The sequence below is a fragment of the Nycticebus coucang genome, chromosome 17 (genome assembly GCF_027406575.1).
Source record: "Nycticebus coucang isolate mNycCou1 chromosome 17, mNycCou1.pri, whole genome shotgun sequence".
Taxonomy (NCBI): Eukaryota; Metazoa; Chordata; class Mammalia; order Primates; family Lorisidae; genus Nycticebus; species Nycticebus coucang.
Genome location: NC_069796.1, coordinates 89,588,718 through 89,615,207, shown reverse-complemented (window position 1 = coordinate 89,615,207; position 26,490 = coordinate 89,588,718). Strand labels below are relative to the sequence as shown.

Below are 26,490 nucleotides of genomic sequence, written 5' to 3'. Positions count from 1 at the left end.
AGAGCAAAGAGTGAAGGGAGCAAACTAAAGCATTCTGTTGACAAGTCAGAGCCCCACGGGCAGCCTCTGTCTGCGGGCACAGGTGTGGACCTCGTCAGTGCCCCCTGGTGAGCACCAGTGAGAGTAAGTGAGCTCTCTGCCAAGGTGGAAGAAGGTGACTCTGCTGCCAGCCTGCTATTTGCAGGAGAGCCTGACTGTGCAGTGTGGCTAACCTGGGGGGCACAGGCCACACACCTGCACAGTGGGAGGAGCACCAGCATCTCAAGGAGAGGGAAACTCTCCAAGAGGCTGAGTGTCTTGGTCCACGCAGCACAGTCACGGAGTCCCAGAGCAGGGTTTAAACCCAGATTGGTTTGATTCCAGAACCTGGAGATTTCTGCTTGATTCTGAAGGTGCACACCTCGCCTCACCCTCACATATTTGTTTTGCATGTTGGAGGTTAAAAAGGAGTGGCTCAAAGGAGTAGGGTGCTGGCCCCATATGCCAGAGGTGGTGGGTTCAAACCCAGCCCCAGCCAAAAACTGCAAAAAAAAAAAAAAAAAGTGATGAGCTTTCTGTCTTCTTGTGCACGCTTTCACTTATTAGTAAGGTTACTGACTGACTGGAATGCCTTTTCTTTGCCTTGCAAATGCCTGCATATTTGGGTGATGACAGCCATTGGTTTCGAAATGTTTAAAAAGTCACAGCAAAAGATTTGAGACTCACATGGACTCTCTCCTCTGAATCCCCAGGGACCATGTGACCCTCTTTCATGGGGTGTTCATATTGTATCACTTATATCTAGGTGTGAGTTCAAGGAGGGAACTAGTTATTAATATTAAAATCAAGACAACAAGGGCTCGGCGCCTGTGGCTCAAGCTGCTAAGGCGCCAACCACATACATCTGAGCTGGCGGGTTTGCATCCAGCCCCAGGCCTGCCAAACAGCAATGATGGCTGCAACCAAAAAATAGCCAGGCGTTGTGGCGGGCGCCTGTTGTCCCAGCTACTTGGGAGGCAGAGGCAGAAGAATCGCTTGAGCCCAGGAGTTGCTGTGAGCTGTGATGCCACTGTGCTCTACCCAGGGCGACAGCTTGAGGCTCTGTCTCAAAAAAAAAAGGAAGACTACAGGGAAACAAAATATAGGAAGACTTTTTCTCTAGATGAACGTTAGTGAAGAATTGCATTGTGAACCCCCAAGATCTAGACCCTTCCAAGTGACAAAGGGCCTGCTCCCTTCAAGATATGTGCATTGGCTGCGGGGCCCCTGTGGTACTGTCCAGTCCCCCGCAGTATTCTCAGGTGTAACCTTGGGTTCACTTACAGAGAAGACGGCAGCCAGGGTCTCAATCCCCCCTGTACTCAAGGTGATGTACGGGATCTTTGCCGGAGGAATCCCAGCATTTCCAAAGATGCTGTTGGTATAAAACCAGATCTACAATGCAGAAGAGAGACACAGGGAGAAAGGTCAGTGAGAGGCTTTCATGTATTTTCTACGTTAAACTCCGGAGCAAGGTAGTCTCAGCTTTGCTGCTAAATCCGCTAAGTCACAAGGTGGAGCTACGTGGTGGGGTGCTCATTCTTTGCCCTTTTTTCACCTTTGTCCCTGCTTCATTACTAACAGGACCCTGTACTACCAGAAGTGACACGTGCCTGGCTAAACGACTACGGGCAGTCCCTGGGTTACAAACAAGATAAATTCTGTAGGTTTGTTCTGAAGTAATTTGTATGTAAGTTAGAACAGGTACATTAACCTGTGATACCCTAGGTTCATTTTGCTTGTAGCCTGAGGGCTGCTTGTATACTTCCCAGCCTTCCTTACAACTACGTGTGACAATAAGGTAGAAACACTGTTGGGGTTTCCAGGAAGTCTCCTTTTTAAAAAGGAGTTTTTCATCAAGGAGGTGTGCTCCTGAGTTTTTTTCTCCTTCTTCATTTCTGCTGTCAGGGTGCTATAGGTGATATCCGGAGCTTCTGCAGCCTTTCTGGAACACGAGGTGACTCAGGACAGCATTGCTATTAACCCTCACGGTTACATGGTGAGAATCAGAAAAGGTCGCCCTCCACAAGACACTTTACTGTCATCCACTGAAAAACTGTCTTAATACATCTACAATGGGTACAATGTGGCTGACGCCCCTCAAAGTTGTACAGTGAACAACGTGCATAACTGTACATGATGCCCCTGCCCTGGGATGGAAACCACCGTTCAGATGCTGGAGTAGGAAGTTAGAAGGAGGGAGCCAATACCTTCCCTATTAGAATGATTCTATAGTTTATTATCCAAACATAAACACTTCAGGGTGTGAGTTATACCGGGATGATAGGCATGTGTTGAAGCTGTCCAGGATATGTGGCCCTGGAGTTGCTAGACCAGCCCTCTATCTTGCTTGAGGTTTCTGCCACATGAAGTTAAATTTAAATCCTACTTTATACTTGAGGGCCCCTGACAGTCACTGATCGGAAGTTTGCAGAACTGGTGCATCCGGAACCAGCTGTGGGGCCTCAGGCGAGTCACTCTGCCCTCCCACTCATCCTCACCCAACCCCATGAGGTAGATGTCATTGCCCCATTTAACAGACAAAGAGACTGAGACACAGCCAGGGAGGGCCATACAGCTGTGAGGGGCAGAACCCGGTTTGAGCCCAGATAATCCAAAACCTTTCTGTTGCCCTCAGGCCTGTGGGTGAGAACAGGTCCATATCCCTCTGGAGATGATCTCAGGAGGGTATTTGTTCTATGGAGTAGAACAGTGGAATAAAGGCTAGTATGGACCGCTGCAAAGTCAGCCAGACCTCCCAGGGCTCACGCTGAATTCGCTTTGTGTGCTTGATGTAGGATATGTTTATTTCTAAATATTATCCTACAGACAGTGGCTTCAAGTCCACATTGCTCCTCACCAGCGCGGCCTCATCCAAACCCCTAGGCAAATGTCATCCCTTCTTTTCATTGGACCTCACTTCAGCCTGGTGGTGCAGGCAGAGGGATGAGCTGCCCTTCCCTACCTCGCTTAGTGGGTACAGCTGCACCCCGACCACACCTTACACTCCACAACACAGGGCCCCTGACCACTCACTGGCCATTTCCAGGGCTGGCCAGTCTGTGACTGAATCCCCAAGGCCAGGCAACTGAAAATCTAAAGCCCCTTCTCTGATAGCTGCCATCCTTAGGACAGACAGAAGGTAATTGGAGGACGGGAGGGTTTGACTTCCAGCAATGCTACCAAGTGAGAACTTGGACTTGGGTCTCAATGGCCCCTGGCCTCTCTTCATGCCCTTAAAGCACATGTGAGCATTAAGTTGGATGTGGTGCCTAGATGCCCGGCACCTTGTCGGTGTTCAGTGGAGGCAGCTCCCTTCTCTGCCCTCCACTCTTTTGTCATGAAAATCCAGAAACATCCAAAGTAAGGACTTAAATTCGAGGACAGCCAGAAAATGCTCACTCTTCAAAGCTTTACTAGGAAGGTAGGATCACCCAGTCTCGCTCCTCATCTTATAGATAAAGATACTAATTCACACTGACCCAGCCCACAGCCAACTGAGTCCACCTTTCTGATCCGATCTCTTGACTCTGACACCTGAATGATCAAGGCTCAGAGGTGCAAAGCATCACACCCAGGGCCAGGTGGCTGGGAAGTCAGAGGATCTGGGTTGAAAGCCGGACCACCCTGGTGGTCTCAGAGCAGGTCTGAGACATCAGCCTCTGGCACACATCATGGCACACTGCTTCTGTGGCTGATCTGTGCTGAGCTTCAGATGCATTCTGTCAGACAGCTGGGGAAACTGAGGCACAGACCAGTTATGCAAATCGCCAGGGCCCATAATCAAAACTCTGATGCTGTGGATTGCACAGGGGCAGCTGAGCCTGGGCCTTGTGCTCTTGACCGCAGCGGTGGGGCAACCACATGAGGGTCTCTGCTTAGCCTCCTCCCTGACCCCAGGGCATAGCTGATCATGTCAGTGATGTGGTCACAGTTACTAGGCAATCGAACATGCTAATTCTTCAACTTTGAGTTAGGAAGTGATTTCAGAAAAATCTTTTCAAAACATAAGCTATTGATAAATGCTTCTGAAATTGTGATTTGAGGTTTTATGCAAAACCATAGCTAAGGTTCCAGAATGCCTAATGACAGTTTGACAAATCAGATGGACCTTCCTATGGTTCCAGGCCAGAAAAGGGATAAAGCACCATGTTTTGCTACAAATGTGTCTACGGTTTTCTTGTCTTCTCCCTCCCTCTTTTTCTCTCTATCCCTGCTGTCTCCTGCCCTCCCTCTCACTTAGATGTGTGTTGAAGGTGTGGGGTATCTGTGGCCCTTCCAGACACTGGGTTACGGCACAGAACAGCGCAGGTGCACATGTGCCCTGGATGACTGAGTCTAGCCAGGGAGGGAGGCTCACACACTGACTCCTCAGGCAAGGATCAGAGGAACCCACCAAGAGTTCTGTAACACTTGGACACCCGGCAAGTGGATGAACGCAGGCAGCAGTCTGACACCTTTGAGCAGCTAGCATGGATGTGACCAGGCCTGTGTGGCTCACCCGTGGCCCACATGCTGAGCCTCTTTGTTCTTACTCTACATCTATTCCTTCCTTCCTTCCTTTCTTCTTCTTTTTTTTTTTTTTTTTTTTTTTGTAGTTTCTGGCCAGGGCTGGGTTTGAACCTGCCACCTCCAGCACATGGGGCTGGTGCCCTACTCCTTTCAGCGACAGGCGCCGCCCAGCAAGACTCTTTCTAGTATTGCTTCCACCTCTCTCGATGCTGCACATTCTCAAAACGTGCTGCTTCTGACATGTAGTCTTGGTTGAGGCACAAGACACACAAGCTTGTTAGAAATAGATGTAGAGTGGGTGGCGAAAAAACAAAAAGAGAGAGTCTTGCTGACAACAGCAAGACAGGGGGAGACCCGCGGAAGCCGAGTCGCTGCCACCTGTGAGACCTGCTTCCACATAACTCTGCACAGTGCCCACGGCAGGATGCAAACTGCGTGTCACCATCCCCGTCTTCCATGACCGGAAACTGAGGCCAGGGGGGTCATTTGATTGGCTTTCAGTGTCCAAGAAGGAAGGAAGCCAGAGGAAGGCAGTGTAATTCAAGGTAGATGAAAGTACCGCCACAACCCTCAGCATCCTGGCAGGGTGCAGGCAGATGCTGTGATTGCCCTAGCAAAGGGTGATGGGCTCTGAAGGAAGCGGCTCCCTCACTCTGCAAGGGACTGTCACCTGCAACAAGGCAGTTCATGCAGAGGACAGACCGCTTGGGAGGGAGGCAGCTGACTGAAATAAGTAATGTTAGGCGACAGGTCTAATTTTAGACAAGGGGATTTGAAAGCTATGGTGAGAGACAGGGGAGGGAAAAACAGTCCAACCCTGGAAAGGAGCTTAGAAATAAATAAATCAGTGTGGCTAAATCCGACTTTCACCTGATTTCTAAAGCGTATAATAACCATCCGTCGGCTCCTTAGCATCGTGCACTGAGAAACACGTGAGGTCTGCCTGCCACGGTGGCTCTCAGCTGGGGGATCTGTCCCCAGCAGCTGTTGGGCAGTGTCATCACCATCTTCAGTTGTCACAGCTGCCCCTGGTGGGGAGAGCCGGGCTGTGGCAGCACACCACACACACACAGGGCAGCCTCTAATGAATGAATTTTCTAATTGAACACGCAGACAGTTCTGCACTGAGATGTGTTGTGCAGAGCGCCTGGGTGGGCTGACCAGGCAGCACACCTGTCTCAAAGTCTCTGTGTCTAACTGTGGGGCCAAGAGTCCAGGAGTGTGTGTTCCAGCACAGGGGCACCCCCGGGCCTTGGGCAAGTTGGGCCCTCGGCCAGCCACAGTTTCTTCCTCTATAAAATGGGACAGTGCCACCTTCCCTGTAGGACTGTTTGGTGCTGGAATTAGGGGATGGACGAGGAGGCACCTGGAAGTATTTACAGATGTTTTGAATGACAAACCATGTCCCCAAATAACACAGTGGAACCTGGGTAAGGTGGCCATGCCAAGGGACTGTAACTAACTGGTCACCATACGGAGGTGGTCAACATAAGGAACGAGGCCTGCTATATAGATACTACGTGCATGTGGTGCACACCCAGTCTATGAAAATTAGGTCAACTTAAGGTGGCGGTCAGTGTATGGAGGTGACCAGCTATGGAGGTTCCACAGTATCTGGTTAAACTAAGGGGGCAGAGAGTCAGTTCAAGGACTGGTAAAACTTTTGGATCGTGCTAGCTCTCTTCATTGGGCTTACAAATTTGGATTACAAGGCAGCAGGTGTGGGGAGAGCCTGGACCCACTGTGGCATTCATCACTAACCAATGTAGGTCCTTTTGTATGTAAAACAAAAGAAGAAGGACTTGCCCTGGTGGTTGCCAAGTGATGACCTAGCAACGCAGCATAAAGGACATTCCTGGGGATGCTCTGAGGTCGACTTTGGGGCCAGATGGCTGTGGTCTACTGTGTGACCTTGGAAAAATGTCTCAAAGTCTCTGTGTCTAACTGTGGGGCCTAACGCACAGGGTAGTCACAAAGACAGGTCCTGGCCCACACCAAGTGCTAAAGGCATGTATACTTTATTATCACGGCTGAGGGGGTTGAGGCAAGGTGAGATATGTTTGGTCCAGGTTATTTACTGCAAGCTTTGTGGTCCCACTGGGAAGGGAGGCCAGGCCTCTGACTCTTGGTCCAGAGCTCTGCTCTGTGTCTGGTGAAGTGTGCGTGGCTGCAAGGATTGTTTCTGATTTAAAGACTGAAAACAAATAACCAGCAGGAGGAGGTTAGACTCCTCGGAGGCTGAGACCTCACGACTGCTGGCTTTGGGAGCAGATGAGAGGATTTTCCCGTCATACGTGTATACAGTGGTGCTCACAGATATGCCTGAGCAGAGCTTATAAAGTTATATGGGGAATGCAAATGGAAACATCTTGCCCTAGTGGAAAAGAGAATTTGGTTTAGAAATGTCCTGGCTCAGCACCTGTGGCTCAAGCGGCTAAGGTGCCAGCCACATATACCTGAGCTGGCGGGTTCGCATCCCGCCTGGGGTCTGCCAAACAACAATGACGGCTGCAACCAAAAAATAGCCGGGCGTTGTGGTGGATGCCTGTAGTCCCAGCTACTTGGGAGGTGGAAGCAGGAGAATCGTTTGAGCCCAGGAGTTGGAGGTTGCTGTGAGCTGTGATGCCACAGCACTCTACGCAGGGCGACAGCTTGAGGCTCTGTCTCAAAAAAAAAAAAAAAAGAAAAGAAATGTCCTGGTTCTCAGTCTAAATGCCTCATTCAATGCAGATCCTGTGTTTGTTCTTTAAGAAATGATGTGTTCTCCCCTCCTCTCTGAGAACAAGGGAGGTGACTTTGAGACCATCTACTATGACCTTGGTCTTGTTAAGAGAAGGGAATGGTAGGACTTGCCGAGATGACTCTGTTTGGGTGGAGGGATGGACCTAGGCACCTTCTTATATGTGACTTTAACTAGACTGAAGAAAAAGGTACAGGCAAGTGTGTGGCCAGGTGATCTTACTTCACCTCAGTGTTTCTGAAAATAGAACCAAGGCTTATTGAAATGAGGCTCCACACTGGGGTAGCGACTCCCTGTGCTGCATTTCCCCTCTCTCGACAGGAGCTACTCCTTCGGGGTCACCTCCCCTAGACGGCTCCAGCGCTCCTGCCCACTTTGGGCTCAGGCTATTCCCCCCAGTGCAGAGCTCTCCTATCTGGGGATCCTGGAGTCAACCCTTCTCCCGCCCTCCGGATGCAGCACACTCCCACTGCTACCTGAGGGCCTCAGAGAGGGCTTGGGTGTTTTAGGACAAGAATCTCTTCCAGACTGCTCCCCCAACAAGTGGCAGGCTGATTGCACACATCCATAGACAGACGCTCCCCACCACTCAGGCAACCCGTTCCCACAGCACCTGGATTATGACCCAGAGTTTGTCTCTCAAAGTCTCAAATCAGGAATTCTACTTCCCAGAGCCCCAGAGCTCTGGGGACCATCACGGGTAGACCTCGCCAGGCTCCTCTGCCCACATCCGGCTCAAGTTGCAAGACTTTTTTTTTTTATTTAAAGCCTTGAGGTTTTCTCGAGCCAAAGTTGTGAGCTGAGGATAGCCCAGGCAGGAGTACTATTACCTACATCATCTCAATGTGCCACACTGCTGACCTCCTCATACCTCCTCAGTTTTTAAAAGAAACATGATTGTTAAGCATTTCTAGACAGGAATAATTATAACGCCAGGCAGCGTTTATTTGGGATGTGTCTATGGTAGCAGCTGAACTGACGGGTTGGCGTGGACGATCCCTTTCCACACTCTGTTATCCCATTTCACAGATGAGGAAACAGAGAAGCAAAGGAGACACATGGCTGCCCAACGGCACTGGAACTTGAACCTGGGTGTCCAGGGCCCAAGCCCCAGACTGTCACCCCCCAGCATCCCTCTGTGCAGGGACCCCTGGCTGGGCCCAGTGCTCACCGCATTGAGGCCGCAGAGCTGGTAGCAGGCCATGGTGACAATCACAGTAATGACCTGCCAGCGGACGAATGGCGCCCTCAGCAGCTCGAGGATGGGCACCAGGCGGAGGTTCCTGTGTACACGGCTCTCAGCTAGGACTGCCTCCATCTCCCGGGAGATGTCTGCTTTGCCCAGGAACGTCTGGAAGGCTGCAGGGTTAGAAGTTCAGCAGGGTTAGAATATGTCCCACCACCTAGACGCACACCTTGTCAGGGGCAGAGCTCGGCAGGGGCCTTGGAAACCAGGAGTCCACAGGCCTTGTTCAAAAATGGGAAAACAGAGGCCCAGAGGTGTGCAGTGACTTGCCCAAGGTCACCAGTGGGCTTAGAGAAAAGCCTGGAAATCCTCGGTCTCCTGACTGCCCTACGGCAAAGCAGAGCATGGCCAGGGCTCAAATCTGCCTCCGCCTCTGGGCAGCTATGCCCGTTTTGTCATCATTCCTGCTTCCCACAGCTGTCGTAATAACCATATGATGTACATTAAACCCTGGTTCAGAGCTCCCCACGCCGGGGTGCACTTTTGATGAATACTCATTGAGCACCTGCTGTCTGCCTGACCCTGTGAGCCACCCCCATTGCGGGTGTCTGGAGGATTGAACTTAATGACCTGTAGACCCTTTCCACACAACCCAATGAGGGTGTGGGGTATCTGTGGCCCTCTGGACTACGGAAACTCCGGATACTTGAGTGGAAATAGTGTCAAAGGGCAAGTCTCCCCAGGATTCAAACTCACCCTCACGATTCATGCCCTTTCTATGCTGAACACTGAATTTTCAGCTGCTTGGTAAATTTTTTTTTACCAAGACCTTAATTGTATAAACCTCCACAGATGCATATATGGTCTAAGGTGGACTGACTGATTAGGCCCCTCAGGTCATAATAATCAGATCACAGGCTGTGGTTTCAGAACACAGATTTAAATTCAGTGCTTTGATATTCTTCCTCCTACTGGGAAAGGTAAGCATTGTGTGGCCCCTGTGGACAGGCCATTCCAGACACAGCAGGCAATGTCCTCAAAAACATTGCTCTGCACCACAGGCATGTGAAAATGTTCTTCATAAGCAGGGGGAAAAGCCATTAAACTTGCTCCAGATTCTCTAAGAAGCCAGCACAGGAAGGCTTTGGAGTGTCATTTCCAGCAGGGTACTGAAAAGCACTTTGGAACGTCTCTTTTGTGAGCTATGACTTAATGTTTTGCCCAGCATTTATTAAGAGTACATGAGAAAAGTGGATGAATAAGTAACATTTCTGTATCATGCACTGAACTCTATAGTATTTCTAATATTTCCTCAAAGTGCAAAATGCAACATCCAAGTGATAAGATAATGCTAGACTTTGGGGCCTGGAAAATAGCTCTCTGCTCTCTGACATACATATTTTTCATTATAAAATAAAAATAATTTTATAACCTGCTTTTTCCCTTTTCACCTGGGGTGTCAGGAAAATCTCAGCCAAATGCAATGTCCAGCCTTCAGCGGAATTTCTTGGAACAAAAATATCTCTTCTTCGTTTTAAAATTTCTGATCTTTTATCCAACCCCTTTTTTTTTAGAGACAGAGTCTCACTTTATGGCCCTTGGTAGAGTGCCATGGCATTACACAGCTCACAGCAACCTCCAACTCCTGGGCTTAAGTGATTCTCTTGCCTCAGCCCCCCAGGTAGCTGGGACTACAGGCGCCCGCCACAACGCCCGGCTATTTTTTGGTTGCAGTTCAGCCGGGGCCGGGTTTTAACCCGCCACCCTCGGTATATGGGGCTGGTGCCCTACTCACTGAGCCACAGGCGCTGCCCCTAAAATTTCTGATCTTTTAAAGCATCGATTTATCTTTCCTGATAGATACATGTTTATAAAATATGTACATAGACACATGTATGTAAAAATAATCTCTGCTTGTCCAACTTCCTTCCCTTCTTACAAGGGCCCTGTGAGGGGTGAGGAAGCACATCTGTGTGACTAGCATGGTGGATGTGGAGACGTGCCCCTCACACCCACTTCTGGGAAGGACCTGCTGTAGGCTGGGAGGAGTGGCTAGCTGACGGCCTGTAGCTCTTAGCTTTGTGAGAGTTTGCCTTGACTTTGAAGGCTGGATGATGCTGTTCTCCGAGCGGCCCCATACCCATAGCTAAGCAAGGTGGTGGTACAAGGGCCCGTCCATTTCTGCCCACTGAGGGACTCCTGAACCATACCAGTATGGCTCCAAAGCTCCCCACAGGGCTTGCAGGGACTTTGCAGGGATGCTGTGGCCTAACAGCTCCTCCTGTCCACTTCCCCTCTGGGGGTCCTCATCACTCGCCAGGTGTTATCCCCTGACAAAGCGTCTGTATTCCTCCCTCATTCCCAGACCTGCTTCCTGGATCACTTGACAGCCCCCAACCCCTCCCTCTCCTCCCTCTTCAGCACAGGACAGCCCTGCAGGACCCTGGGTCCAGGGAGCCACCTTCTATTCCCCTAATTGCCAAAGATGTCCACCCCCATGTCTCTCTCACTTTCTATGATGACTCCTAACAATGGAACAGGTCTTTCCTAGCCAGGGTCATAGACGCTCTCTGGCCCAAGGCTCACAAATATCGTTTGAAAATAGCAAACAGGGACCACTGAGGGGCACCAAGGGGGCGTTTCAGGCTGTCCAAGGAGAAGAGAGGGCGCTCAGGCAGGGAGCCGAGACAGGAAGCCACTTCACACAGCTCGGCCCTGGGGAAAAGCAAGAGACCTTGATCAGCGATTTTGGCTTTTTTCTCATTCTGGAATATTCTTTTGACCTTTCTGTACCTGGCTACTCTCCTCGCTCTTTGAACCTCAGGTCTGATACCATCTCCTCCAGGAAGCCTTCCCTGATTCTCCCCTGGCTAGAGGATGTAGCAGGAGCAGGCCAAAGAGGACCTGGAGGGCTCTCAGGAGTTGAACTTCCTGCCACAGATCACAGGGTGGGGAAGCCAATCAGAAGGTGTCAAAACAGTAGACATGTTTTTTAAAAATTTCAGATTAGGGGCGGCCCCTGTGGCTCAGCGGGTAGGGCACTGGCCCCATATACCAAGGATGGCAGGTTCAAACCCAACCGGCCAAAACTGCAACAAAAAAATAGCCAGGGGTTGTGGTGGGCGCTTGTGGTCCCAGCTACTCAAGAGGCTGAGGCAAGAGAATCGCTTAAGCCCAAGAGTTGGAGGTTGCTGTGAGCTGTGATGCTACAGCACTCTACTGAGGGCAACAGAGTAAGATTCTATCTCTAAAAAATAAATAAATACATACATAAATAAATAAAAATAAAAATAAAAATTTTTAAAAATCAGATTAAAATGAGGATACAAATGATCAGGTTACAATGTTTGCATTTGTTAGGTAAAATGTTGTAAGCAAGGAAAAAACTGCATTAAAATTGTTATATTTAATATATACCAATAGCAAGAGATGGGTACAAGTCACATGCAAGCACCTGTTGTAATCACAGAAGTCAAACGTGGCTGATATGATTTTAACAAGTGTTTTCCTTTCTTTAAATGTGAATACATGTTTTTGGCACTCTCCCTATTTTGGCAGAGCCCAGAAGGTGCCAGGCATGAGGCCTGGAGCCAGGTATGTGGTGATGAAAATCCCAGATTGGCCCTGTCCCTTGGTCTAGCCTCATTATCTCACACCAACGAGAAACAAAGACAGCCTGCTGCTCAGACTGGCCCCGGGTGTTGCCAGGTCACTGCTGCAGGTGCTGTGAGCCGCCCACCTCTCTCCTGCATGCCAACAGCTTCCTATGCCCATACCACTGCCCCTCTGTCCGTGCCTTTCCCTGGACACAGGTGTGTACTCAGTCCCCAGCTGTTAACACAACAGGAACGACCCTTGACTACCAACTTCCTCACAGACACCCTAATGTTCCACTTCGTGCCCCAGAAATGCCCAGGGACCTGGTCTTTTGTGAACCCCCACCCCATTCCCTGCCTCCCTGCTCACATCTCAGCTGGGTGCATCCTGGGGTTACCTCTCCAATAAACTACTTGCCTCAGAACTCAGGTGTTAGGGGCATCCTCTGGCAATCAACAAGTCACGTAAACTAGAAGCCTGAGGTCACACGTCCCAGGTGCTACTTTTCATCTGACTTTGCCTGATGTCATCACTGCAGGCTCCTCCCTGCCTGAGCTGGCTTGTCTTACTCCCAGTCTCAGCATCTCCTGATGGACTCAGTGTCCCTAGGCTCCAACCAGGCTATTCCCCTGCACACAGGCCTGTGCCATCCCAGCTCGGCCACCTGGGTCCAGTCCCCATTCTTACTGCAGGGCAGAGCCTGACCACGGCCCCTACTTCCCCAGCAGCCCCCTCCCTGTCTCCCCTGGCTGCCACCCTGGAGAAGGCACACAGCCCTGCACACCCCACCGCCCCCTCTATGCCCTGCACATGCTATTTCTTCTGCCCAGAATCCCTGTCACTTTGGAGTCTGCTTGGAACATCCTTTCTGAGGATCAGCTCAGCAAGCACATCTTCCAGAAGCCTTCCCTCTCCCATCACTGTTAGTCACACTCTCTCCTCTGTCTCTCTTAGGGCACTGGCACTCTTGGCTGGGCTGCCCTGTCTATACACCTGCTGTGCCCGCCATTCTGACCAGGGGCACGTAAGGGACGCTGTGGTGCCGTGAGAAGGCTGTGGGCCACGGAGCCAGAGTGACCTGGGCTCCACACCCAGCCCTGTCCTTCCCATGTGGTCTGGGACCGGTCCCCACTCCCTCTGCACCACACTTGCTCTTCCATGAAATAGAAGTTGTAAAACCTACTAGCGGCTGCTTGGAGGATTAAAGTCAACACCTGTTACATGCTGGCACAGAATCAGTGCTCATTAGAGGTCATTGCTTGTGTTATTTTGTTTCTTCTCTGTGGAGCCTGACAGGATATGTTCAGCCCATGCGCAATGAAAGAGTGAAAACTGAGACTCCGGGGAAGGGTCATAAACACAGGATGGGATGCTGAGCAAGTTGCAACAGAGAGAAGTCATGCCAAGTGTCTGCAAAACTGGACCAGTAGGGGAGCCAGTATCTGCTTGGCCCCCTCTCTCCAGTGCCGAAGTGGTGCGTTTTCCCAATGGCAGGCTCCTCGTCATCGTCCTCAGACACCTGCAGATTATGGCAGCAGTGACAGACACCCATGTCTTGGGTGGCAGCCCAGCATGGGCTGCAGGGAGGAGACTGAGCTCACAGGCTTCGCAGGAGCCTCAGAGAGCAGTGCTGCTGTCCCCCAGCCTGCGGACAACTCCCAGTGTCAGGTGCCTGTACACAGTTGTTCACCTACTAACATGGGCTCTCTTCCACCTAGAATGCATGGCATCGAATTGGGTGCTGAATTTGGGGTCCAGAAGAAGGGGAGGAGCTTCCTGTCTGCAGCTTCCTCCTCCCACATGGAGGCCAGACTCTCGCCATCAAGTGGAGACTGGGCTTTGATTCCTCCTGCTTCAGCCTCAGGGCCTGCCCCAGGCAGTATGCCTTGCCAGGCCCCACTGTGGGCTGACAATTGAGTTTCAGATACTCAAGGTTGATCACTGACACTGGCAAGTTCTCAGAAACACTCACTATCTGGCCAAAGGCATGTCTTCTTAAAGAAGAGTCAGGAGCTGTTTCCCAAGCACCTGCTGGCTCCAGGCACTGGCTGTAGACACCAGTGAGGAAAGGAAGCCTTAGCCCCTGCCCAGGGTATCCCGTTCCCCTGTGCACATTTTCTAGAGTTCCTTGGACATAAGGTTCCTGGTTCAAAAAGCTCAGTATTGCTGACTACACCTCTTGGTGTTAAATTTCATGTTAGAATAGTAAAGGTCGTGATAAGTCCTCCAGCAAAGACACTTGTTTACCTGAGTTTGGTCCATATTTTTAAAAGTATTTGCTGAAGTAGCTACTAACAAAAAAGGCCATGTGCAGATCACACTGAGAGAGGCCGTGCTGGTGTCACTGGTGCGTGTCACAGAGGGGACGATCCAGGCTGTCCCTGGGGGTTGGAGGAGGACTCCCAAGGAGGCATTGAACAGGGAAATAGCACACGGCATCTGTCACTCTGCACCTTTGTCTTTTAAGGGCATCTTAGCGGCTAAAACCGCCTGTGGCAGGCAGAGAACAGTGACCCTCCAGAAAAGCCTGTCATGCCTAGTCTCTGGAACCGGGAGTATGTTATCTGACATGGACAGAGGGACTTAGAGGATGTGATTAAACTAGAGATTTCAAGGTGGAGAGAACCTTCTGGATTACCTGGGGTGGGCAGCCCTGCCTTCTCACTTCTCGTGATTTCAGGTAACCCTACTCACCTTCCTAAGTCCTCACCTCCAAATACTGTCTTACTGGGGGCTGTGGCTTCAACACAGGCATTTGGGGGTGGGGTGGGGACACACACATTCAGACCCTGGCAGGACCTGAGAACCAGAGCCTTCAGAGCTGTGAAGGTTGTCCTCCCTCCTTCCCTCCCATCCTTCTCTCTCTGTCCATTTCCGTTCATATCCTGAGTTCCCAGAAGAGACTGGAAACACCCTCTGGTTTCTGTCACCCTCCCGTCACCAGAGTGAGCCCTGTCTATGCTGCGAGTTTAGTTGTCTGCCTCTTTTCCACCTGGGCCCACAGGAGCTACGTCCCCTCTCCACCAATCCTGAGGTGAGGCCTGGAATCTGCCTCCAGAGGGGAAACCGCCCACTGTGTGGTATCAGGGGTGGGCTGTGGTGGGTAAGTGGCCGCTACTGTTAGGTGGAGAAAGGGACGGAGAGGAGCAGGTGACACAGGGGATGCTCTGTATACCAGGAAGGACAAACTGGCCAGAGGAGCTCCCAAGAAGGAATAATTGTCTTAGGGGGCTTCCAAGGACTGACCAGAGTTTGGTCTGCATAGGGGGTCTCCAAGGACTGACCAACCAGAAAGAGGCAGAGAGGCCGCCACGTGGAGATGTGATTGAGGCCATAAAAGAGGACCTTTGGGGCATGTGTACAAGCAAGGTGACAGTGTCCCTAAATGACCTACCCTCATTAACATAGTGAAAATCACACCCACCACCACCGTGACAGTTTGCAAACACCACAGCAACCCCCAGAAATTGCCTTACAAGGATAGGAAAGGGGAGAATCCACATGCTGGGAATTCTCCACCTTTTTCCAAGAAAAAAAAAATCGTGAATATTCTGACTCCCACTCGATGTGGAATCAGGGAATCAGAATAAAGGAGAAAAGTCTCATTAAAGTCGGGGTCTCATGGCCAGGTGCAGTGGCTCATGCCTGTCATCCTAGCAGTCTGGGAGGCCGAGGTGGGGCAATTGCTTGAGCTCAGCAGTTCCAGACCAGCCTGAGCAAGAGCGAGACCCTGTCCTGGGGGGTGCCTATTGTCCCAGCTACAAGGGAGGCTGAGGCAAGGGGATCACTTGAGGCTGCTGTAAGCTATAATGTCACAGCACTTGACCCAGGGTGACTGAGTGCGACTCTGTCTAAAAAAAAAGAAGAAGAAGAAAGAAAAGAGTGACTAATTCTTAGATACATTGGATTCGATTGTGACTAAAGTACATTACTTAAACATTAATTTTTACTTCAACCTGTTAATATGTTGTTTAGGATACAGGATACTGCATCCTCATTTATAAGTGAATTATGTTTGTAATTTCCCCTTTATAATAATATATTTTTTCCAATTTTAATATCAGATGTATGCAGATGAAGTAGAATGATTTTGAGATATTTCTTTTTTTTTCTACTGTCTATAATATTTGGCATGATCTGTTTTTTGAATTATCTTTTATTTCTATTTATAAGTATTAGTTGTCTATTCTTTGATACTTTGGGAAAAAATAATAAGTTAATTGATGACTCCATACTGAACCTCAGAGTCCAAGCATTCTATAATAGACAAACTCTTATCTGACAATGTGAATGTTACTTTCTTTGCATTACTATTATTATGATTGCTTAATACTTCGTTGCAGTAATCATCTGATTTCTTTTCTGAATGTATTTGTCTTCGTTTGTTCTTTGCGAGGTTTTTGTTTCTGGTCCCTATCTTAAACATTGTTATTGTTGTTAAATTTTAAGCCTTTTTAATTTTGTGAAGGCGAAAAATGGAAGCCAAATGAACACATGTATATGTGAAAATAAATCAATAAAATCAAATAACAGAGTCGAGGTCTCCTCTCCTCTGGGCCGACCTGCTCCTTCTCCAGAACGTGCTGTTCGTTAATAAACTTTGGCACTTTGCCTGCTTGTGTGTGTTCATCTTGCTCATTTAATCCACTGACTCGGTACCAGTAACCCAGAACCAGGGGACATGGACCTGACATCTGATTCCTCATGCCCACATGCCACACCGCCCGTGTGGCTCTATCATCTCAGTCCCGTCAGCTCAGGGCACCTGCTTGCAGTAGTGCAAGGCTGGTGGCAGACACCGGGGGCGGCAGAGGGCCTTGCTCAGCGCCTGGCAAGCAGGAGCTCACACCACATGGATGAAGGTGAGGGGTTCTCCTGGTGTTTGCTCTTGCCTAGTCTGGACCAGAGGAGACAGTCTTCTGAGAGGACAAGCCCAAATGTGGTGGGGTTGGACTTGCTGCCATTGGCCCTGAGCTCAGGATATGCTGGATGCCAGCTCGTCACGAGGGGGCACTGCCTGGCAGTGGGTGTGTCCAGAGAGGGACCAGTTTTGTGAGCAGTGAGCACCCCTGGACACATACAGAGGGGCTTGACAACCACAAGCAGGAGAAGCTGCGGAGTGAACCCAGGCATTGGACAGGAAGATGGACAACGGGGTCTGTAAAGCCAACCCAGGACCCCAGAGGGGTGCCGGCTGCCTGGGTGTCTGGGTGGAAGTGGGTGATGGCACCATGGGGTTTTTTTTTTTGTTTGTTTGTTTGTTTTTTGTGGTTTTTGGCCGGGGCTGGGTTTGAACCCGCCACCTCCGGCATATGGGACCGGCACCCTACTCCTTGAGCCACAGGCGCCGCCTAGCACCACGGGGTTTTAACTGGCTGCCTTGGAGGGAGACTGGTAGTCTCCAAGCCCATTTCAAAAAGACATCAGCTGGTGGGACTTGAGTCATCTAACAAGAGTTCACCCAAGGCCTCCCCTGGGCTCATTCTGCATTCATATTCCTACCCATGTTCTGATCACTAACTCCAATGAATTGAAAAAGGAATGAATATTTGCACTTCCCAGCTGGAAAGAAAACCTGGCAGGCAGCGCAGGACTTAGCCCCACAACCCAGAGATCTGGAGCTAGAAGCCTGCACACTGTGTTTCCTAAGTCCGGCACTAGTGACCCTGTCAGGTCCCACCAATGGGAGATAGTGACACAAGACTGATGTAGGAGTAAGAGATAATCTCTCTGCTTCCAACCAAAGCTGCAGCACCATCGTGACAAGGACATCAGCAGAATTAGTGACAGCAGCTCCAGCATCTGCCCAGCAGTGTCAGTGAGGAGGGGGAGCTCTCGGGCTCCAGGGAAACATTTTTTTAGAGACAGAGTCTCACTTAGTCGCCCTCGGTAGAGTGCTGTGGCATCACAGCTCACAGCAACCTCCAAGTCTTGGGCTTAGGTGATTCTCTTGCCTCAGTCTCCCGAGTAGCTGGAACTACAGGCACCCGCCACACGCCTGGCTATTTTTTTTGTTGCAGTTTGGCCAGGGCTGGGTTCAAACCCATCACCCTTGGTATATGGGGCCAGCACTCTACCCACTGAGCCACAGGTGCCACCTGCCCAGGGAAACTCTTCCCAACACAGTCCCTCCCCAGCCCTCTGGTTACACTGCTGTAATCATCCCCTGTGTCAGGCACCTCCCTGTTAGAAATGTTGTATCTGTGTGACCTTGATGCAGCCTCTGAGACTCAGTCCTCTTCTGTAAAACAAGTAGAAACTGCAGGCTTTTCTTCTTTATTGCGAGGCTTACAGTGATGGGGGCGTTGCACCTAGCTCTGTTCGTTTCCTGTTGACACGACGACAAATACCACAAATCGAATGGCTGAAAATGATGCAGATTTCTCTTCTTAGATTTTTGGGGTCAGAGTCCAAAATGAGTCTCACTGGATTAAAGCTGAGGAGTCGGCAGGGCTGTGTTCCTTCTGGGAGGTCTAGAGGAGGAGAGTTGGTTCCCTTCTGTGGTCACCCCCCGGTCTGCCCGTGCTCCCTGGCTCATGGTCCTGTTCTTCCATCTTCATAGCCAGCAGCGTTGGGCCCAGGTGCTCTCCAGCTGCTGTCTGTCTGGTTCTCTCTCTGCCCCCCTTTCCTACTTATAAAAACCCCTGTGGTTTCGTCGGGCCCACCCTGGTATCCGGGATAATCTCCCTGTCTCAAAGTCAGCCAATGAGCAACCTGACTTCCATGTGTGACCTTGATTCCTTTGTCACATAAACTAACATATTCATAGGTGCTGGGGATTAGGAAGTGGACACCTCTCAGTATAGGGTGGCGTCCTGGTCACTATTCTGCCTTCCACCCTAGCGCATAAGAGGAACTCAAACAAAAGAAATCATTTTTAGACTCCCTGAGGCCTCCCAATCTAATCCCCTCTTTGTACAAAGCAAAACTCACGTGCAGAGGGTGCTCGGCCACAGGAAGCTGGCCCAGTGTGTCTGCTGTGCCTGTCTGCCCAGGGAGTAATGGGGACAATGCCACGGAGGCTGAGATACCATGTGTCTACCCAGGGCCTGAGGGCAGGTGCTGCCTGGGCAGCTGGAACATGGTTTACCACGCTTTTCATTTTTCTTAATTCCTTTGCTTCACCTCTTGTACAAAGGATCCTCACCGTTTCCAGAGGTATTTTGCATCCTGACCGAGGCTTGGGAGTTGTGCTGGAAGAGGCCTTTGGGACAAGGTAGTCTGACCCTGGCCATGGACAGACAAGGCAGAAGCCATCAGGAGAGGTACACACCTGGCCAGCGAGTTGGAGCAGAGCTTGGATTGACTGCAGGAGCCCAGTTAGTGTTCATTCCGTAATGGGGAGCAGGACACCTCAACAAGGGCCCTTAATAATCACCTGCTTCTGGGAGCCCTGGGCATGGTGCCCACCCTGATTCAGGGCCTCCTCATTCTGACCTCAGAGCCCAGGGCTGGACTGACCCTCAGGAGGCATCTCCTTCAGCCCTTGATAGTACAGGTGGATGAGCACAGCCCGGCAAGGTGTCATGAGGGAACCCAAACTTCTGACCACTGCCCAGCATGTGCCATTGATTTTTTTTTTTTTTTTTTGTGGCCTCTCTCCATGCCTGCCACCTGGAAGGGTTCCACAAGACTGATGCCTAAGAGATCATTGTCAAGGACACTCAGATGCTGCCACATGTTTTTCTAGGACTCAAGCCACAGAACATTCGCTCCCTCAGTGTCTGACCTATCTGGTTGAAGCTGAGGAGTCCCAGGGCCCAGTGTTGGGTGCTTGACAGTTTCGCCTGCACTCTTTCCTGTGGGAGACTTTGCCGCTCATAAAACATTAAAATTGGTGTTGCTGTCATTTCACTAAATCCCCAGTGTATGAAGAGTGGGTTAAGGGATCTTGGGAGCCATTTGGGGATGTGTCTGTACCTACAAAGGGCGTCCATGGGGCACCTTAGTTAATGTCCTCTGCTCATCAGGGTGGCAGGCTCTTCATTGGAGGCCCGGGCCCACCAAACAACAATGACAGCTGCAACCAAAATAAAATAAAATAAAAAAATAAAATAGCCGGGCATTGTGGTGAGCGCTTATAGTCCCAGCTACTTGGGACGCTGAGGCAGGAGACTCGCTCGAGGCCAGGAGTTGGAGGTTGCTGTGAGCTGTGATGCCACAGCACTCTACCCAGGGTGACAGCTTGAGGCTCTGTCTCAAAAAAAAAAAGAAAAGAAAGAAAGAGAATTGCAAGGCATTTTCACATCCATGATCTGATGTGATCATTGTTCTGGTCCATGGAGATAAACATTTGGGATATTCCCATTTCACAGGTGAGAAAACCAAGCCTCTTTCCAAGGTGACAGGCAGCTTGCTTGGGGTCACACAGCTTGCGGTGTTGGAAGGGGAGGCTAAACCCCAGCTTGGCTGACTCAGCCACCCTGGGCTGCATACTGTGACACCCAGTGGGTCTTCCAGAGAGCCAGGAAGCATGAAAACCCCAGCAGTGACATTACCATGGACAAACAGGGAAAGAGAAGTGTGTCAAGCTGATGGCTGACATCAGAGTGCCTCTTAAGGCCATCTTGGCTGAGAAAAATATTTTGGTAAACACTTGAAATAAAAGATGTCTGCAGAATGCCTGCATGTCAGCTTGCTCCAGAAAGGGCAGAGCTGCAAAGACACATGGGAAGGGAAAGAAGTTGGGGCTCCAGGGCATCTGGGAAGGCAGAGCGGACAAAGGGCAAAGGTGAGGGTGAGGAGGAGGTCAGGCCTCCGAGCAGCAGCTCCTGATGATCCTCAGGGGGTGACCTCCCGTGAACCCTGAATCTTCAGTGCAGTGACTTGGCCTGTGTGGTTGCTGTTGTTCTAGAGGAAACAAGGAAGTTATCAAGGTAGGAGTCAAGGTGGCTTTGTAGCACAGCTGGAGTCCAAGGAGTGGAGGAGGCTCCAAGCACAGAGATACTCAGGACTTCCAAGAAATCTTGAACTTCCCTGTGCCGTGGCACTGGGTTGCAGGCACGGAGGCCCTGGCAAACTCAGAAGTGGCACAATGACAGCACATGACACAGAAAGCACCCTGCACGGTGGTGGGACCCTCAGCGAGTCTCCAAATCTGAAGTGAGGCTGGTGGTTAAAGCAGAAGTTGTTGGGTCTTGGGAATGAGGCAGAGTGTGAGCCTTGGCCCGGCGTCTCTGTGCTCTGAGAGCTCAGGCTTCTGAAGAGTGTTTCGGAGCTGGCTTCCTGATCCTTTGGCCATGAGGTGTTCTGTAAGCAGGCACCTGTCTCCATCTGTAAGAAGGCACCTGTCTCCATCTGTAAGCAGGCACCTGTCTCCATCTGTAAGCAGGCACCTGTCTCCATCTGTAAGCAGGCACCTGTCTCCATCTGTAAGAAGGCACCTGTCTCCATCTGTAAGAAGGCACCTGTCTCCATCTGTAAGCAGGCACCTGTCTCCATCTGTAAGCAGGCACCTGTCTCCATCTGTAAGAAGGCACCTGTCTCCATCTGTAAGCAGGCACCTGTCTCCATCTGTAAGAAGGCACCTGTCTCCATCTGTAAGAAGGCACCTGTCTCCATCTGTAAGCAGGCACCTGTCTTCATCTGTAAGCAGGCACCTGTCTCCATCTGTAAGCAGGCACCTGTCTCCATCTGTAAGCAGGCACCTGTCTCCATCTGTAAGAAGGCACCTGTCTCCATCTGTAAGAAGGCACCTGTCTCCATCTGTAAGCAGGCACCTGTCTCCATCTGTAAGAAGGCACCTGTCTCCATCTGTAAGAAGGCACCTGTCTCCATCTGTAAGCAGGCACCTGTCTCCATCTGTAAGAAGGCACCTGTCTCCATCTGTAAGCAGGCACCTGTCTCCATCTGTAAGCAGGCACCTGTCTCCATCTGTAAGCAGGAACTTGTCTCCATTTTCCAGTTGTCTCTCTAGCCAGGGATGAGAGAGCTGGGATGCAGGTAGTTCAGGGGCAAAATATGGAGATTTTCAGAGGTCACCCATCAGGGCTCATACTTTAAAAATGAAAACAGAGCAACAAAGGCCCTGGTCTTCTGAGAGCTGGTGATTTTATTGGCAGAGGTTCAGATGAGACTTCCGAAGCACTGTGTCTCTACCACTCTGCTAAGCTCCCTCTGCCAGGCTTACGAGGTGATTCCATCTTCCTAACAGACAAGGGCAAGCCCAGGGCATTTAACTTCTCTCCTAAGTCACCTCTAGGTGGGTACGGGAAGTGGGGAGTAGTCGGCCTTCTTGCCTCTCCCTTGCCAAAAGCCCTCCAGGCACAAGCCCAGTTCCTGCCCAAATCCATGGCCTCATGAGTGCCTTTCCCCCTCCTGACCCCCCCATATCTATTAGGTCTGCACATCTGTGACCACGAGTATTTATTTTGTTCTCCCATGAAATGAACATCACGTCCCGCTCACATGTTCATAATGCTACAGTCACCGTATTCACTGTTTGTTAAATAAGTGAATTAAGTTGGCACTGGGATAGAATTTTTAACATCAAATAAACACATTATTACTCACTTGACTGTTCTTTGACACAATAGGTGCACATATGGAATTTAATCCCGGCTCAAATACATAACATCATAATATTCCAGTAGAAATTTTCTGGGCCTTCAATCTAACAACTGGCAGATCATTGACGACCTTTTGTGAATATTTTGCCTTTATGTGCAAACTGTATCTTATAACTACAACACGCTGCATGCAGCTCCCTGCACGGGGATGAATTCAGGTTCCGGATGAGACAAACTCAGTTACAATCTCACTCAGTTATGAATCTATCAAATAAGGCTGTTCTCCTCCTCTTCTGAATACCTTTTCAAAGACTTGGTCATGCCGTCCTGAGACTTTCTCTTGTTCGGATGAAACTTGGATGGGGCTGGTGGCAGGTCTGATGGTGGCCATCTTGGGCCACCCGGGAAGCAGGAAGGATGGGGCACCTCACAGTCTCACGCCTCGAGGCAGAGACTGAGCCTGAAGTTGTGCCTATTCTGGGCCTTCATCCAGCTCTGCTGCCATGCGGGGCCATCCATGCAGGTCCCAAGAACCAGGCCTCAGACCTGCCCATCCCAGGGAATGCTTTCTCTGAAGGCCAAGTGTTACAAAGTTCTGCAAAAAGCTTGGGTTTTCAACTGGACTCTGGCATGAATTCCCTTGAGTATTCTTGCCTTATAACAACTAGACCCTCTGTGACCAAAGCAATGCACTTCAACGCCTAGCAGGAAAGAAAAGAGGAAGCCAGCTGTCTCCAATAAGGCCATTGCTGGGACCCACCAGCACCCGGCTGGCATGTGTCCTGTCTCTGAAGGTCTCCAGCCAGCTCTGGGCAGTGGGTTGTGGAGCAGCTCCTGAGTCCAGCTCAGGCCACTGAGACTATGACCCAGAGCCTCCATAGACAAGCGGGCACTGTGCCATTCCCTAAGACAATAGGGTGTCACTAGAAATGTAACAATATGCGAATGTTGTTTACGCTAGTAGGTGGTCAGCAGTCCTCATGGGGTAGGATCGAGACTGCCATGGGGAGCTCAGCAATGACAAACACAGAAAGGTCTGTTAACATGGGGCCTTTGCTTGGCTCGGGGGTTTGGGGGGATCATCATCAGAGCTGAAAGGGACACTTCATCCTCATGCAACTACTCGGCCTCACCTCCTACCAGCCATAAACAGCAGTTTACACCGAACCTCCAGAGCCCCCACCATCCCCTCCCTTCCCTGCAGTCGCAGAGCCTGCCGGGCCTCACTGCCCCACTCACCCTCCCCTCCCTAGCAGCTGACCCTGACTTTCTGCAGTAACAGTTACCAAGGAACTGCATTTCCCAGCCTCCCAGGCAGTAAGGGGTCTCACGATCACCTTCTGGCCACAAAACAGGGGCAGAAGGCATAAAACTTCCAAGAAGAATCCCTAGTGTGGAAGTGGTGAAGGTGAAGACTAGTGCTTCTGGCTGGAACACCCTCATGACAGCAGCCACTTGGGACCATGAGATTATCTTCTGAGGACGGACAACCAAGAGGTGAACAGAGCCAGGTCTGTGCTCCTGGGAAGACCCCAAAGGGACCCAGATTGCCTGCTCTGAACTTTTTTTTATGTGTGAGAGAAATAGATTTTTTATTTAAGACACTATTGTTTCAGGTTTTCTATCATAGGTGGCAGGACTTAATCATGACACATATACCTTTTTCCACAACAAAACAACAAACAAAAAAAACAAGAAACAGACTTCCTCTGATCACATGACAACCAGAATTACAACTGGAGCCAAGAATGGATAATCTTACTTTTCCATTCAGACTAAGGTTCTCCAAAATGTTATATATCACAAAAATACACTCCCTCCCATTCATAAAACAACCAAAAAGAAAGCACCCTGAGACCTCTCCGAATCCTTGGTGTGGGTAGAGCTCCCTGAGTCTCTCCCTGATTGGGGCTCTGGCAGCAAAAGCCAGTTCATGTCATGGGAGGAGGTAACACAGACTGCAGGGAAGGTGGTCAGGAGTCATCCAGGGGGTGCTGGGCATCTGATACCATCTGCTCTTGCTGTGCTTTTTCCTGAACCTGTCCTCCGCAGGCATGGTAACCCCAATCAAGCCTCACAGCCTTCCAATCACAAGAGTGGCAACCCACACTGGCCAATCAGGGAATTCTAACTCCCAGTTCAAGGGTGGCCATTTGACCCAAGAAGGGCCAATCAGAATACTTTTCTTCAGAGACAGGTGTGCGCTGCATGAAAGAGAATGTCTCTCCTGAGATGGTGCCTTGGAGTTGGAGCTGCTCAGGGTTAACTTGATACCAAAGGGCAGAGGTCTAAGAATAAAGCCCATGAAATCTTAAGAATGTCTAGCTTTTTTGAGGGACAGGATCCTGGATCCTACCATGCCTGAAGGCAATTCAGCCCTTTCATTAGAAAGAACACTTAGCACTCACTCCTGATATGACTTTCTGTATGGAGGGAACTTCCTTAACAACCACTCTTCTCGCCTTGTCTCTGCCCACCCCTCCCTCATTCCTCCCCAGGAGAAAAAAAACTTAGCTAATTGGTTAAATTGGGGAGAGAAATGGCAGGTACAGTTTAGTTCCCTCCTTTCTTTGGAGGATGGACTTGACTAGAAGAGCACATACTCTATGTCTGTGGTATAAGTTTCTTAGGGATGAACGCCATCAGGGAAGCTATGAGTAGGTGACCAGTTCAGTTCAGGCTGTACTGGCCATCAAATCTGAAGCCATTTCTTGGAGTAGTCTTTATTCACATGAAAGGTGGCATTTTTATCCCACCTCTGTCTCTATGTCTTGACTGATTTTGACTTGGGCTAGAAAGAGTGGGAGTAGTCATAACTGGTGCCCTCAAGTCTCATTACCAGGGACAGGAGTCAAAATTCCCCTTTTGCTGACACTGCTTTGGGGGAGTTTCTGCCTCTTACAAACTAAAGGGTTCTGATCAAGATGACTTCCCTGACCCAGATTTCTGAAGCATTACCCCTTCACATTCCCCATAGTAACATTTGACTTCTATTCAATTAAATAAATCTCCCTTTCTAGAGGTGAAAGTTCAGGCTCTTTTCCCTATTTTTAGGCACTAGGAACATCTCCTACACTGACAAGGGTGCTATAAATAAATAAGACCAAGGGGTTGGGACTTAATTCTCGGCCCCCATGAATTGGGGGTGGAAAATCTAGTAGGGGGCCTGTGTCTAGAGTGCACTGATGGCCCTGATCCATGGCACCCTTACATCCATGTCCTTTGTCCTCTGTGTAGGCCCCTCTCACTCTGAGATTCAGCTTGGTCATGTGACTTGCTTTAGCCAATAAGATTTTGGGGGGGGACTTTAGGCTTGAAAAATGACCTGTCCTTTCTTCTTCTCCTGGAGCTCTGTGAACACCAGGCATGAGAATATATGCCTGGGCTAGCCTGCTGGAGGATGGGACATGTGAAACAGAGCCACGGCCAACTAGATCAGCCAGCTTGACCACCAGACACATGAGTGAACTTCACCTGGCCCCAAGAAGAATTTCGAGGTCAAGCCCCATCAAAATTAACAGAACCACACAGCTGGGCCTGTGCACTTGTGAACAAAAAGAAACTCTGTTACATTCAGCCAATGCACGCCCAGGCTTTTTTATTATGCAGCCTAATGTAGCAATAGGTGACTGCTACAGGACCTCTTTTTCCAACATTATCAACAGACTGTGGAAGGGGTGTCTCCTACAGTGCCCAGTAAGACGTTAGGTAATTTGGTGTGTTTTGTTTACACTCATAGGCTCCAGACTGTCACGGTTCAAATTCCGGGACCCTTATTTTCCAGCTTTGTGTTCTTGGCCATCATACACATCTTCAGTTTTTGTTTGCTTTTGCCTTAAAACATGAATAAAAATGTCATCTACATTCCAAGTTCGTTGTGAGGGCTTAGTGAGCTAGCACATGCAGAATGCTCAGAATTAAGTGGTTTT

General features: G+C 50.0%; 1 protein-coding gene across 7 annotated transcripts in view; it reads right to left on the bottom strand.

The window, feature by feature from the left end:
• SLC2A9 (solute carrier family 2 member 9) overlaps positions 1 to 26,490 on the bottom strand; it is a 180,648-nt gene that overhangs the window by 43,025 nt on the left and 111,133 nt on the right. For all 7 annotated transcript variants that reach the window (XM_053566685.1, XM_053566682.1, XM_053566686.1 and 4 more), the window contains 2 exons: positions 8,442 to 8,629; positions 1,303 to 1,413 (listed from right to left, as the gene is read on the bottom strand). In XM_053566685.1, the coding sequence (XP_053422660.1) occupies positions 1,303 to 1,413; positions 8,442 to 8,629 (299 nt within the window). The remainder of the gene's footprint in view (positions 1 to 1,302; positions 1,414 to 8,441; positions 8,630 to 26,490) is intronic.